Consider the following 15,527-nt stretch of genomic DNA (forward strand, 5'->3'; position numbering starts at 1 on the left):
GCGGGAGCAGAATGGATTTCTTGGGCTTTTTGTTTCGCAGTAACTGCCAATGCAGCAAGATTTCCATCGGGAACGTCAGGACTTAGTGTCACCTCACTCTCACAGACTCACGTTTCGCCTTTTCTTCTGCTTCCAAAACAAAATGAAACCCTTTCAGGCTAATTAGAAACATTGAGAACAGGGGCAGGGTATTTCCAGCCTGCTTCACCATTCAACATGATCATGGCGGATCCTCGATCTGAACCACATGTACCCGCAGTCTCCCCAAACCCCACCCCTTACAATCTAAAAACCTTTCTCTTTCGTTCTGTGATTGGTCTCCAGCGAATTCCACAGGTTCACCGCCCACTGGGTCAATAGGTTTCTCCCCACCTCAGTCCTAAATGGCTTATCCCACAGCCTGAACAAAGTACAATCCAGCACAGGAACAGGCCCTTCGGCCCTCCAGGCCTGTACCGGTCATGATACCAGCCTTGGCCAAAACCCTCAGCACTTCCTTGTGCCGTACCCCTCTATACCCGTCCTATCCATGTGTTTGTCAAGATGCCTTTTGAACACCGTTAATGTATCTGCTTCCACAACCTCCCCTGGCAACGCGTTCCAGGCACTCACCACCCTCTGCGTAAAAATCTGCCTCGCTCATCTCCTCTAAACTTTGCCCGATGGACCTTAAACCTTTGCCCCCTGGTGACTGACCCCTCCACCCTGGGAAAGAGTGCCTGCCCATCCACTCTATCCATGCCCCTCGTAATCTTGTAGACCTCTATCAGGTCACCCCTCAACCTCCATCGTTCCAATGAAAACAGTCCGAGTCTATTCAGCCTCTCCGCAGAGCTAACACCCTCCAGACCCGGCAACATCCTGGTGAACCTCCTCTGCACCCTCTCCAAAGCCTCCACGTCCTTCTGGGAATGTGGTGACCAGAATTGTGTGCAATATTCCAGACTGTGTCCCATTGTTCTCGATCCTCCAGCCAGAGGAAACATCATCCCTGTATCCAATCTGTCCACTCCTGTCAGAATACTATACTTTTCAATTAGATCACCTCTCGTTCTTCTACGTTCCAGTGAATACAGGCACAGTCGGCTCAATCTCACCTCAGGCGACAATGGCCATCCCAGGAATCGGTCTGCCGAACCTTCACTGCACTGCTTCCATCATAGTTTCTTAGGTAAGGAGACCAAAACTGCACACAGTACTCCAGGTGCGGTCTAACTAAGACCCCGTACAGCTGCAGTAAGAGCACTTTGCTCCTGAGTTAGGTCCTCTTGCAATGAAGGCCAACATACCGTTTACCTTCCTAACTGCTTTCTGTATCTGCGTGCTTGCTTTCAGCGACTGGTGTACAAGGACATCCAGGTCCCTTGTACATCAACATTTCCCAATCTATGACCATTTGAATATAGAGCAAAGAAAGAACAAAGAACAAAGAAAATTACAGAACAGGAACAGGCCCTTCGGCCCTCCAAGCCCGTGCCGACCATGCTGCCCGACTAAACTACAATCTTCTACACTTCCTGGGTCCGTATCCCTCTATTCCCATCCTATTCATGTATTTGTCAAGATGCCCCTTAAATGTCCCTATCGTCCCTGCTTCCACCACCTCCTCCGGTAGCGAGTTCCAGGCACCCACTACCCTCTGCGTAAAAAACTTGCCTCGTACATCTACTCTAAACCTTGCCCCTCGCACCTTAAACCTGTGCGCCGAGTAATTGACCCCTCTACCCTGGGAAAAAGCCTCTGACTATCCACTCTGTCTATGCCCCTCATAATTTTGTAGGCCTCGTTCTACATTCTGCCATTCTGTTACTCAGTCTGAAATGAAATGAAATGAAATGAAAATCGCTTATTGTCACAAGTAGGCTTCAATGAAGTTACTGTGAAAAGCCCCTAGTCGCCACATTCCGGCGCCTGTTCAGGGACGCTGGTACGGGAAGTGGGTAACTTCACATTTATCCACGTTATACTGCATCTGTGATGCACGATCAATTGCACAAAGACGAGAGTTGAATACAACTGAGGCTTTATTACTCGAAGATGTGTGGCCTCCTACAGCAGCTGGCAAAATGGCTGCTGTATAGGGAGCACACATATTTATACTCCGCCTACTGGGCGGAGCCAGCAGGCAGGGACTACCCCCGTACCTGTAGTACAGGGCCTTACCACACATCTCCTAATATATACAACAGTGGTGATTACCACATTCACCCCCTGTTAAAATTGAGTCCGGCGGGGGTGGTGGAAACTATATACAGAACAAGTTTAATATACAGAGGCAAAAAAATAGATATTTCTTTCTGAAGTCCAGTACAAGGTGGTTTGATAGTCCCGAAGCAATTATAGATTTAGCCGGTCCGGGGCCTTGATGTGCCGCTGGGAGCGACGCAGCGGTGGCGGCGATTCTGGTGTTAGTCTGGTCCTCGGTGACTCTGGGAGCGTGCCAAAATCCTCTTCATCCTCGGGCGTGGGCAGGGGGAGGACGGATGGTCCTGGGGGGGGTTGCTGCTGGGTGCGCCGGGGGAGGGGGGGTGGAACCAGGCCAGAGGGGTGTGTGTGTGTGTGGAACTTGCTGGTGCCAGGTCCCTGAAGGAGACAGTATACTGGCGGCCATCGGGGTACGCCGCGTAGGCATACTGGGGGTTAGCGTGGAGTAACTGCACCCTTTCAACCAACGGGTCCGCCTTGTGGAGTCGGACGTGCCTACGGAGGAGTACGGGTCCTGGAGCTGCGAGCCAAGTCGGGAGCGACACCCGGATTGGGCAGCACGGTAGCATTGTGGATAGCACAATTGCTTCACAGCTCCATGGTCCCAGGTTCGATTCCGGCTTGGGTCACTGTCTGTGCGGAGTCTGCACATCCTCCCCGTGTCTGCGTGGGTTTCCTCCGGGTGCTCCGGTTTCCTCCCACAGTCCAAAGATGCGCAGGTTAGGTGGATTGGCCAATGATAAATTGCCCTAAGTGTCCAAAATTGCCCTTAGTGTTGGGTGGGGTTACTGGGTTATAGCGATCAGGTGGAGGTGTTGAGCTTGGGTAGGGTGCTCTTTCCAAGAGCCGGTGCAGACTCGATGGGCCGAATGGCCTCCTTCTGCACTGTAAATTCTATGATAATCTATGATGTGGACGTCCTGGGGAAGGCAAAGAGACGTTCATAGGGTGTGTCGTTAGTGGCGGTGCATAGTATAGTGACCGAATGGAGTGCAGTGCATCGGGGAGGACCTCCTGCCAGCGGGAGGCCGGGAGATTTTTGGACCGTAGGGCCAGTTGGACGGCCGTCCAGACCGTCCCGTTCTCCCGCTCCACCTGCACGTTTCCCCGGGAATTATAGCTGGTCGTCCTGCTGGAGGCGATACCCCTGCTGAGCAGGAACTGACGCAGCTCAACACGCATGAATGAGGATCCCCTGTCACTGTGGATGTAGGCGGGGAAACCGAACAGAGCGAAGATTGTGTTGAGGGCTTTGATGACGGTGGCAGACGCCATATCGGGGCATGGGATGGCAAAGGGGAATCTGGAGTATTCATCGACCACACTGAGGAAATACGTGTTACTGTCGGTGGAGGGGAGGGGCCCTTTGAAACCCACGCTGAGGCGTTCAAAGGGGCGGGAGTCCTTCACCAGGCGCGCGCGGTCCGGCCGGTAGAAGTGCGGTTTGCGCTCCGCACAGACCTGGCAGTCCCTGGTGATTGTCCGTACTTCCTCGACGGAGTAGGGCAGATTGCGAGCTTTGACCAGATGGTACAATCGAGTAACCCCCGGGTGACAAAGGTTGTCGTGCAGGGTCCGGAGTCGGTCTACTTGTGCGCTGGCACATGTCCCTCAGGATAGGGCGTCGGGGGGGCTCGTTGAGCTTACCGGGGCGATACAAAATCTCGTAATTATAGGTGGAGAGCTCAATCCTCCACCTCAAGATTTTATCATTTTTGATCTTACCCCGCTGTGTGTTATTGAACATGAAGGCAACCGACCGTTGGTCAGTGAGGAAAGTGAATCTCCTGCTGGCCAGGTAATGCCTCCAATGCTGCACAGCTTCAACGATAGCTTGGGCCTCCTTCTCGACGGAGGAGTGCCGAATTTCTGAGGCATGAAGGGTGCGGGAAAAGAATGCCACGGGCCTGCCTGCCTGGTTGGGGGTGGCGGCTAGGGCGACGTCTGAAGCGTCGCTCTCTACTTGAAAGGGCAGTGTCTCGTCGACTGCACGCATCGCGGCCTTGGCGATATCAGCTCTGATACGGGCGAAGGCCTGTTGAGCCTCCCTGTTGGGAGTTTTTTATAGGCCTCCTAATAGTTCTAGGGATGTAGAGGAAAGGATGGCGAAGATGATTCTGGATATGAGCGAAAGTAACAGGGTAGTTATTATGGGAGACTTTAACTTTCCAAATATTGACTGGAAAAGATATAGTTCGAGTACAATAGATGGGTCGTTTTTTGTACAGTGTGTGCAGGAGGGTTTCCTGAAACAATATGTTGACAGGCCAACAAGAGGCGAGGCCACGTTGGATTTGGTTTTGGGTAATGAACCAGGCCAGGTGTTGGATTTGGAGGGAGGAGAGCACTTTGGGGACAGTGACCACAATTCGGTGACGTTTACGTTAATGGTGGAAAGGGATAAGTATACACCGCAGGGCAAGAGTTATAGCTGGGGGAAGGGCAATTATGATGCCATTAGACGTGACTTGGGGGGGATAAGGTGGAGAAGTAGGCTGCAAGTGTTGGGCACACTGGATAAGTGGGGCTTGTTCAAGGATCAGCTACTGCGTGTTCTTGATAAGTATGTACCGGTCAGACAGGGAGGAAGGCGTCGAGCGAGGGAACCGTGGTTTACCAAGGAAGTGGAATCTCTTGTTAAGAGGAAGAAGGAGGCCTATGTGAAGATGAGGTGTGAAGTTTCAGTTGGGGCGATGGATAGTTACAAGGTAGCGAGGAAGGATCTAAAGAGAGAGCTAAGACGAGCAAGGAGGGGACATGAGAAGTATTTGGCAGGAAGGATCAAGGAAAACCCAAAAGCTTTCTATAGGTATGTCAGGAATAAGCGAATGACTAGGGAAAGAGTAGGACCAGTCAAGGACAGGGATGGGAAATTGTGTGTGGAGTCTGAAGAGATAGGCGAGATACTAAATGAATATTTTTCATCAGTATTCACTCAGGAAAAAGATAATGTTGTGGAGGAGAATGCTGAGCCCCAGGCTAATAGAATAGATGGCATTGAGGTACGTAGGGAAGAGGTGTTGGCAATTCTGGACAGGCTGAAAATAGATAAGTCCCCGGGACCTGATGGGATTTATCCTAGGATTCTATGGGAGGCCAGGGAAGAGATTGCTGGACCTTTGGCTTTGATTTTTATGTCATCATTGGCTACAGGAATAGTGCCAGAGGACTGGAGGACAGCAAATGTGGTCCCTTTGTTTAAAAAGGGGAGCAGAGACAACCCCGGCAACTATAGACCGGTGAGCCTCACGTCTGTAGTGGGTAAAGTCTTGGAGGGGATTATAAGAGACAAGATTTATAATCATCTAGATAGGAATAATATGATCAGGGATAGTCAGCATGGCTTTGTGAAGGGTAGGTCATGCCTCACAAACCTTATTGAGTTCTTTGAGAAGGTGACTGAACAGGTAGATGAGGGTAGAGCAGTTGATGTGGTGTATATGGATTTCAGCAAAGCGTTTGATAAGGTTCCCCACGGTAGGCTATTGCAAAAAATACAGAGGCTGGGGATTGAGGGTGATTTAGAGATGTGGATCAGAAATTGGCTAGCTGAAAGAAGACAGAGGGTGGTGGTTGATGGGAAATGTTCAGAATGGAGTACAGTCACAAGTGGAGTACCACAAGGATCTGTTCTGGGGCCGTTGCTGTTTGTCATTTTTATCAATGACCTAGAGGAAGGCGCAGAAGGGTGGGTGAGTAAATTTGCAGACGATACTAAAGTCGGCGGTGTTGTCGATAGTGTGGAAGGATGTAGCAGGTTACAGAAGGATATAGATAAGCTGCAGAGCTGGGCTGAGAGGTGGCAAATGGAGTTTAATGTAGAGAAGTGTGAGGTGATTCACTTTGGAAGGAATAACAGGAATGCGGAATATTTGGCTAATGGTAAAGTTCTTGAAAGTGTGGATGAGCAGAGGGATCTAGGTGTCCATGTACATAGATCCCTGAAAGTTGCCACCCAGGTTGATAGGGTTGTGAAGAAGGCCTATGGAGTGTTGGCCTTTATTGGTAGAGGGATTGAGTTCCGGAATCGGGAGGTCATGTTGCAGCTGTACAGAACTCTGGTACGGCCGCATTTGGAGTATTGCGTACAGTTCTGGTCACCGCATTATAGGAAGGACGTGGAGGCTTTGGAGCGGGTGCAGAGGAGATTTACCAGGATGTTGCCTGGTATGGAGGGAAAATCTTATGAGGAAAGGCTGATGGACTTGAGGTTGTTTTCGTTGGAGAGAAGAAGGTTAAGAGGAGACTTAATAGAGGCATACAAAATGATCAGGGGGTTGGATAGGGTGGACAGTGAGAGCCTTCTCCCGCGGATGGAAATGGCTGGCACGAGGGGACATAACTTTAAACTGAGGGGTAATAGATATAGGACAGAGGTCAGAGGTAGGTTCTTTACGCAAAGAGTAGTGAGGCCGTGGAATGCCCTACCTGCTACAGTAGTGAACTCGCCAACATTGAGGGCATTTAAAAGTTTATTGGATAAACATATGGATGATAATGGCATAGTGTAGGTTAGATGGCTTTTGTTTCGGTGCAACATCGTGGGCCGAAGGGCCTGTACTGCGCTGTATTGTTCTATGTTCTATGTTCTACTCTAAGATGTGTGGCCTCCTATAGCTGCTGGCGAAATGGCTGCTGTCTAGGGAGCACACATATTTATACTCCGCCTACTGGGCGGAGCCAGCAGGCAGGGGCTACCCCCGTACCTGTAGCACTGGGCCTTACCACCCATCTCCTAATATATACAACAGTGATGATTACCACAATCTGTCATGAATTTTCCCACTCACTCCACTTGTCATCACCTCGAAGCCTCTTAACATCCTCCTCGCCACTCACATCCCCATCAAGTTTCATGTCGTCACAAACTTGCAAATATAACATTTTAAAAATATATTTTTATTGAAATATTTTAATTGTTTTAATATAAATTTCGCGTATCATAGATTATCATAGAATTTACAGTGCAGAAGGAGGCCATTCGACCCATCGAGTCTGCACTGGCTCTTGGAAAGAGCACCCTACTCAAGGTCAACACCGCCACCCTATCCCCATAACCCAGTAACCCCATCCAACACTAAGGGCAATTTTGGACATTAAGGGCAATTTATCATTGGCCAATCCACCTAACCTGCACATCTTTGGACTGTGGGAGGAAACCGGAGCACCCGGAGGAAACCCACGCAGACACGGGGAGAACGTGCAGACTCCGCACAGACAGGGTCCCAAGCCGGAATCGAACCTGGGACCCTGGAGCTGTGAAGCAATTGTGCTATCCACAAGGCTACCGTGCTGCCCCTTCATTTCCAATTCATTTTTCCAATTAAGGGGCAATTTAGCGTGGCCAATCCATCTGACCTGCACATCTTTTGGGTTGTGGGGTTGAAACCCACGTAAACACGGGGAGAATGTGCAAACTCCACACAGACAGTGACCCAGAGCCGGGATCGAACCTGGGACCTCGGCACCATGAGGCAGACAGAGCTAACCACTGCTGCCCTAAAATTTTTCATTCATAACAAACACGAGATTAACATCAAACAGCCCAGAAAACAAATATCAAATAGTTCAATATCATATGAAAGGAAACAAAAAAGAAAAAAAAAATCACCAAAATAACCCACCCCCAATAATATCTTTCCCATCTCACCCCCCATTAACAGCTGATGGTGACTCACTATTGATGTACCGTCAATTACCACGAGACGAGAATGGTGAAACAATCGAGGCTTTATTGCACAAGGTGTTGTGCCTCCTGCAGCTGGAACCAGAATGGGAGCAGCCCCGGAGAGCCCACACTTTTATACTCCGCCTGCTGGGAGGAGCCAGCAGGCTGGGATTACTGTGGTACCTGGTTGGGGCTGGTTTAGCACAGGGCTAAATCGCTGGCTTTGAAAGCAGGCCAAGGCAGGCCAGCAGCACGGTTCAATTCCCGTACCAGCCTTCATGAACAGGCGCCGGAATGTGGCGACTAGGGGCTTTTCACAGTAACTTAACTTGAAGCCTACTTGTGACAATAAGCGATTTTCATTTCATTTCACCTGTAATACAGTGGCAGTACCGTAATACGCGTAGTGTGTTACCAGTGGTGTTTACCACATTCACCCCCTGCTTAAAGAGTCCGGCGGGGGTGAAGAAAAACATTACAGATTGAGTCTGTCGGGGGCTCTGACCCTCCGCTGCGATCGCCTCAGTCCTGATGGTGATGTGGGCGCCGACTTGGTCACCTGCGACTCCGGGAGCGTGTTGTCCTCGTCTTCGTCACCCCTGAGTGGAACCAGTGGGAGGCCGGATCCTCCCTGGGGTGGGGGCCGCGGTGAGGTTCGCTGGCGGGAGGGTGGGCGGAGGCATCCGGAGGGGGGAGAAGCGGTACCAGGTAGGGGGTTGTGGGTGGGGACCCAGCGGGTGCCAGGTCCCGGAGGGAGACTGTGTCCTGTCGCCCGTCTGGGTGTGCCATGTAGGCGTACTGCGGGTTGGCATGGAGGAGGAGGACTTTCTCAACCAAGGGATCCTATTTATGGCTCCTCACATGCGTCCGGAGGAGGACGGGCCCAGGAACTGTCAGCCATGTTGGGAACGAGACCCCGGAGGTGGACTTCCTGGGGAAGGCAAACACACGTTCGTGGGGGGTCTCATTAGTGGCAGTGCACAGGAGCGACCGGATGGAGTGGAGCGCGTCGGGGAGGACCTCCTGCCAGCGGGAGACCGGGAGATGTTTAGACCGAAGGGCCAGCAGGACGGCCTTCCAGACCGTCCCGTTCTCCCTCTGGTTCCAGCTGCAGGAGGCTCAACATCTTGTGCAATAAATTGATGTCCCGTCAATGACCACGAGACGAGAAAGGTGAAACAATCGAGGCTTTACCGCACAAGATGTTGTGCCTCCTGCAGCTGGATCCAGAATGGGAGCAGCGCAGGAGAGCAGACACTTTTATACTCCGCCTGCTGGGAGGAGCCAGCAGGCTGGGATTACTGTGGTACCTGTAATACACGGGCAGTAATATGCGTAGTGTGTTACCAGTGGTATTTACCACAACTATTTAAAGCAGGAAATGAATGACCTCAGGTAGAATCCCTCCACTGGCTCCCTAATGGTTTACTTGACCTTTTCCACATATAAATATTCCATGAGGTCACCCAACCAGGCCGAGGCACTGGACGGAGCGGAAGATCTCCATCCCAGCAAAACTCACCTGCAGGCTATCCATGAGACAAGGCCAGAACACCCACCTTCATCCTAGTCTGCAGCCCTAGCAAGACACCCTGAAAATAGCCACCAACGTACAAGGCTCCAGATCAGTGTTAAGAATTGCTGACATGGTACCAAGCAAGGAGACCAAAAAGCCTACCGTCCTTGGACACGACCAGAACATGTGGGTGTGGTTAGTGGGCCCATAAGAACAAAGAAAATTACAGCACAGAAACAGGCCCTTCGGCCCTCCCAGCCTGTGCTGATCATGACGCCATAACTAAAAACAAATACTTTCTGCACTTCCTCGGTCCGTATCCCTCGATTTCCTCCCTATTCATCGACACATCCAGATGCCTCTTAAATGTTGTTAATGTGCTGCTTCCTCCACATCCTCTGGCAGCGCGTTCCAGGCACCCACCACTCTGTGTGAAAAACTTACTCTGCACATCGCCCTTAAACTCCCCCCTCTCACCCTGAACCTGGGCCCTGTGTAATCGACACTTCCACTCTTGAAAAAAGCCTCTGACTGTCCACCCTGTCGATGCCTCTCATAATTTTGTAAACCTCTATCTGGTCTCCCCTCAGCCTCCGTCTTTGCAGTGAGAACAATCCTAGTTTATTCAGCCTCTCCTCAGAGCCAACACCCTCGAGACCAGGCAACATCCTGGTGAACCTTCTTTGCAAACTCTCTCCAAAGCTCCCACATCCTGCAGACGGCATGCAATACTCTAAAAGTGGGCGAAAAGGCCTTAAAAAGGCGTATTCCAATCGGAGCTTCCGAGTGCACAACTTCACTTCAGTCCGCCACAGGAAGTCGCAAATATTGCATGTGATTCCCTCACCCAAATAATTGAAGTATGTTGTGAATAGCTGGGGCCCCAGCACTGATCCCAGTGGGACCCCACTAGTCACTGCCTGTCACTTTGAAAAAGACCCATTTATTCCTACTGTTCCTTGTCTGTTAACCAATTCTCAATCAATGCCAATATATTACCCCCAATCCCATGTGCTTTAATTTTGAATACTAACCTCTTTTGTGGGATGTCATTGAAAGCTTTGTGAAAATACAAATGCACCACATCCACATTACCCTTATCTGTTCTCACTACTCCCTACAGGAGCAGTGACATTCAAGCACCTTGATGACTTGCATGCAACTTGAGGGAAACAAAGTAACACAGGGATGAATCCAGACCTGAGATGAATGGCATTTGGTGTTGTTCGGTTCAATAAAATTTACAGTGCAATAAGGTGGGACCTGTATTGGAGACCATTTTGCAACTAGAAGCCCCTGCTGGATTTCAAGTTTAATAATCGATTCTGTAAAAATCCAGTTGAAACCCATAAAATTCATAATTTTTGGCTGTTTAGCACAGGGCTGTTTAGCACAGGGCTAAATCGCTGGCATTGAAAGCAGACCAAGGCAGGCCAGCAGCACGGTTCAATTCCCGTAACAGCCTCCCCGAACAGGTGCCGGAATGTGGCGACTAGGGGCTTTTCACAGTAACTTCATTTGAATCCTACTTGTGACAATAAGCGATTTTCATTCATTTCAAAATACCATTTCAGGCCAGTTCCAGCTTAATCTGGTCCAAATTGTTTTGTTCCTTCTGAGGATGTTATCTTAATTGGGCGTGCAGGACACAATTTCAAAAGTTGCTTATGAAAGACAATTTGACAATATCGTGAATTGAGAAGACAGTGCACAGAGGCGGTGTCATGATATTCAAATAAACATCATGGTGCAAACACACATACACACTGATGGACAGATCAACGGACCAATCAACACACACGCAACATCACAGCCAATCACCAGTGAGAGCACACGCACTATAAAACAGGGAACACCACAGTTCCCGCTCATTCCAGTAGAAGACAGCTCAGGGCACAGAGCTCACAGCGTGCCACTCAGACATACACCATGTGCTGAGTGCCTCTCTAAGATAGTGTTAGGGCTGGGTCCACAGGTTAAAGGGTAAAGAACGAACCACAGTAACAAGTTTACAGATGTTGTTATTGATTGTAATAAAACAGAGTTATACCATCTGCAACCGTGTTGGTTCGTCTGTGTCGCAGAGCACCCAACCGACAGGCGGCAGATTAAATTCAATGCCGAGAACGAGAACAAAGAAGAATTCAGCACAGGAACAGGCCCTTCGGCCCTCCCAGCCGACACCGCCATTGGCCAAAACCCTCAGCACTTCTTAGTGCCGTATCGCTCTGTACCCATCCTATCCATGTGTTTCTCAAGGTGCCTTTTGAAATGGGCAGCATGGTCACGCAGTGGTTAGCACTGCTGCCTCACGGGATGGAACAGTTGCAGGTGCTGGGGGTGCTGGGGGTGAGGGCGGTGCTGGGGGTGGGGGCGGTGCTGGGGGTGGGGGTGGTGCTGGGGGTGGGGGCGGGGGTGGGGGTGGGGGCGGTGCTGTGGTGGGGGCGGTGCTGGGGGTGGGGGTGGTGCTGGGGGTGGGGGCGGTGCTGGGGGTGGGGGCGGTGCTGGGGGTGAGGGCGGTGCTGGGGGTGGGGGCGGTGCTGGGGGTGAGGGCAGTGCTGGGGGTGGGGGCGGTGCCGGGGGTGGGGGCGGTGCTGGGGGTGGGGGCTGTGCTGGGGGTGGGGGCAGTGCTGGGGGTGGGGGCGGTGCTGGGGGTGGGGGCGGTGCTGGGGGTGAGGGCGGTGCTGGGGGTGGGTCGGTGCTGGGGGTGGGGGGCGGTGCTGGGGGTGGGGGCGGTGCTGGGGGTGGGGGCGGTGCTGGGGGTGGGGGCGGTGCTAGGGGTGGGGGCGGTGCTGGGGGTGGGGGTGGTGCTGGGGGTGAGGGCGGTGCTGGGGGTGAGGGCGGTGCCGGGGGTGGGGGCGGTGCCGGGGGTGGGGGCGGTGCCGGGGGTGGGGGCAGTGCTGGGGGTGGGGGCAGTGCTGGGGGTGGGGGCAGTTCTGGGGGTGGGGGCAGTGCTGGGGGTGGGGGTCGGGGCGGTGCTGGGGGTGGGAGCGGTGCTGGGGATGGGGCAGTGCTGGGGGTGGGGGTGATGACAGTGCTGGGGGTGGGGGTGGGGGTGGTGCTGGGGGTGGGGCAGTGCTGGGGGTGAGGGCGGTGCTAGGGGTGGGGGCGGTGCTGGGGGTGGGGGTGGTGCTGGGGGTGGGGCAGTGCTGGGGGTGAGGGCGGTGCTGGGGGTGAGGGCGGTGCTGGGGGTGGGGGCGGTGCTGGGGGTGAGGGCGGTGCTGGGGGTGAGGGTGGTGCTGGGGGTGGGGGCGGTGCTGGGGGTGGGGCGGTGCTGGGGGTGAGGGCGGTGCTGGGGGTGAGGGCGGTGCTGGGGGTGGGGGTGGTTCTGGGGGTGGGGGTGAGGGCGGTGCTGGGGGTGGGGGCGGTGCGGGGGGTGGGGGTGGTTCTGGGGGTGGGGGTGGTGCTGGGGGTGGGGGCGGTGCGGGGGGTGGGGGCGGTGCTGGGGGTGGGGGTGGTGCTGGGGGTGGGGGCGGTGCGGGGGGTGAGGGCGGTGCTGGGGGTGGGGGCGGTGCTGGGGGTGAGGGCGGTGCTGGGGGTGGGGGCGGTGCTGGGGGTGGGGGTGGTGCTGGGGGTGGGGGTGGGGGCGGTGCTGGGGGTGGGGGTGGTGCTGGGGGTGGGGGCGGTGCTGGGGGTCGGGGTGGGGGCGGTGCTGGGGGTGGGGCTGGGGGTGAGGGTTGGGGTGAGGGCAGGGCTGGGGGTGGGGGCAGGGCTGGGGGTGGGGGCAGGGCTGGGGGTGGGGGCAGGGCTCTGGCTGCCATTGTGCTGTTGGCGGTTGGGGGGAGGGGCTGCCCAGGCCGCGCGGTGACTCAGGCAAGATGGCGGCTCCGGGGGGGCGGGGCTCCGTCCCACGTGGGTGCGCGGCGGGGGCGGGACCGGGAGCGCGCGCGGTGGTTGGCGGTTGGCGCAGGCGCGGTTCGCTCTCTCTCTCCGGGTCGGGCGGCGCGGGCTCCGGGCTGATGGCGTCGCTCACAGGCTTCCCTCAGGTAACCCGCCGCCCGGTTCCCCCCGGAGCCCGGTTCCCGCCCCCGGAGCCCGGTTCCCCCCCCCCCCCCCCCCCACGGAGCCCGGACCCGCGGCCCCGCTCACACACCCGGGCGAGGGGCCCCGCCTCCCCTTTACGGGCCACACCGCCGCTGCGGCCTCGTCCCAACCCGGGGGGCCGGGCGAGGGGGGGGTCGGGTCGGGAGGAGTGGGGGGGGGGGGGTCGGGAGGAGTGGGGGGGGGGGGTCGGGAGGAGTGGGGGGGGGGGTCGGGAGGAGTGGGGGGGGGGGGTCGGGAGGAGTGGGGGGGGGGGTCGGGAGGAGTGGGGGGGGGGGTCGGGAGGAGTGGGGGGGGGGGTCGGGAGGAGTGGGGGGGGGGGTCGGGAGGAGTGGGGGGGGGGGGTCGGGAGGAGTGGGGGGGGGGGTCGGGAGGAGTGGGGGGGGGGTCGGGAGGAGTGGGGGGTCGGGTCGGGTGGAGCGGGGGGGGGTCGGGTCGGGAGGAGCGGGGGGTCGGGTCGGGTGGAGCGGGGGTCGGGTCGGGTGGAGCGGGGGGGGGTCGGGTCGGGAGGAGCGGGGGCGGTCGGGAGGAGTGGGGGGAGGGGGGAGATGGGAGGGGGGGTCAGAGGGGTGATGGGAGGAAGGGGGCGGGGGGAGATGGGAAGGGGGGTCGGTGGAGGGGGGAGAGTTACGGGATGTGGTTTGGAGATGAGGGCTTTCGGGGAAGGGGGTTTGGTGGGAAAGGGTTGAGATGGGGAGGGGAGGTTTGGGAGCAGGGGATGGGGGTTTGGAGGGGGTGGTGGAGGTTTGGGGTGGGAAGGTTTGGAGGAATGCGCTGGGTTTGGGCAGGAGGGAGGGAGTGTTGGGGGGAGATGGAAGGCGGGGTGTTGGGGAGATGGAAGGCGGGGGGGAGATGGGAGGGGGGGGAGATGGGAGGGGGGGGCCGGGGGAAGATGGGAGGGGGGGGTCGGGGGGAGATGGGAAGGGGGGGTCGGGGGGAGATGGGAAGGGGGGGGCGGGGGGGAGATGGGAGGGCGGGGCCGGGGGAAGATGGGAGGGGGGGTCGGGGGGAGATGGGAGGGGGGGTCGGGGAGATGGGAGGGGGCGTCGGGGAGATGGGAGGGGGGGTCGGGGGAGAGATGGGAGGGAGGGGGGAGAGTTGCGGGAAGTGGTTTGGAGATGAGGGTTTTCGGGGAAGGGGGCTTGGTGGGAAAGGGTTGAGATGGGGAGGGGAGGTTTGGGAGCAGGGGATGGGGGTTTGGAGGGGGTGGTGGAGGTTTGGGGTGGGAAGGTTTGGAGGAATGCGCTGGGTTTGGGCAGGAGGGAGGGAGTGTTGGGGGGAGATGGGAGGCAGGGGTTGGGGAGATGGAAGGCGGGGTGTTGGGAGATGGAAGGCGGGGGGTTGGGGAGATGGAAGTCGGGGGGAGATGGGAGGGGGGCGGTCGGGGGGAGATGGGAGGGAGGGTTCGAGGGGAGATGGGATGGGGGGGTCGGGGGGAGATGGGATGGGAGGGGGATCAGGGAGATGGGATGGGGGGGTCGGGGGGAGATGGGATGATGGGTGGGGAGGGAGGGGAGATGGAAGGGGGGTCGGGGGGAGATGGGAGGAGGGTCGGGTCGGGGGGAGATGGGATGATGGGGGGGTCGGGGGGAGATGGGAGGGGTGGTCGGGGGAGATGGAAGGGGGGGTCGGGGGGAGATGGGATGATGGGGGGGGGGTCGGGGAGGGGGGAGGTCGGGGGAGATGGGAGGGGGGGAGAGTTGCGGGAAGTGGTTTGGAGATGAGGGTTTTCGGGGAAGGGGGGTTTGATGGGAAAGGGTTGAGATGGGGAGGGGAGGTTTGTGAGCAGGGGATGGGGTTTGGAGGGGGCGGTGGAGGTTTGGGGGGGGAGGTTTGGAGGAATGCGCTGGGTTTGGGCAGGAGGGAGTGTTGGGGGGAGATGGGAGGCAGGGGTTGGGGGAGATGGAAGGCGGGGGGTTGGGGAGATGGGAGGCGGGGGGAGATGGGAGGGGGTCGGGGGAAGATGGGAGGGGGGGTCGGGGGAGATGGGAGGGGGGGGTCGGGGGGAGATGGGAGGGGGGTCGGGGGGGAGATGGGAGGGGGGGTCGGGGAGAAACGAGGGGGGGTCGGGGAGATGGGAGGGGGGGTCGGGGGGAG

The 15,527-nt window shown here is 56.4% G+C and overlaps 2 protein-coding genes across 5 annotated transcripts in view; both read left to right on the top strand.

The window, feature by feature from the left end:
* Window positions 1-15,527, top strand: part of LOC140425665 (protein scribble homolog) — a gene marked incomplete at its 5' end in the record, with an annotated part of 1,618,068 nt that overhangs the window by 864,911 nt on the left and 737,630 nt on the right.
* LOC140424651 (poly(U)-binding-splicing factor PUF60-like) overlaps window positions 13,258-15,527 on the top strand; it is a 136,298-nt gene continuing 134,028 nt past the window's right edge. For all 4 annotated transcript variants that reach the window (XM_072507892.1, XM_072507895.1, XM_072507894.1 and 1 more), the window contains exon 1: window positions 13,258-13,375. In XM_072507892.1, coding sequence (XP_072363993.1) covers window positions 13,349-13,375 — 27 coding nt within the window. In that variant the 5' untranslated portion in view covers window positions 13,258-13,348. The remainder of the gene's footprint in view (window positions 13,376-15,527) is intronic.

This window comes from Scyliorhinus torazame, chromosome 6 (genome assembly GCF_047496885.1).
Source record: "Scyliorhinus torazame isolate Kashiwa2021f chromosome 6, sScyTor2.1, whole genome shotgun sequence".
Classification (NCBI taxonomy): domain Eukaryota; kingdom Metazoa; phylum Chordata; class Chondrichthyes; order Carcharhiniformes; family Scyliorhinidae; genus Scyliorhinus; species Scyliorhinus torazame.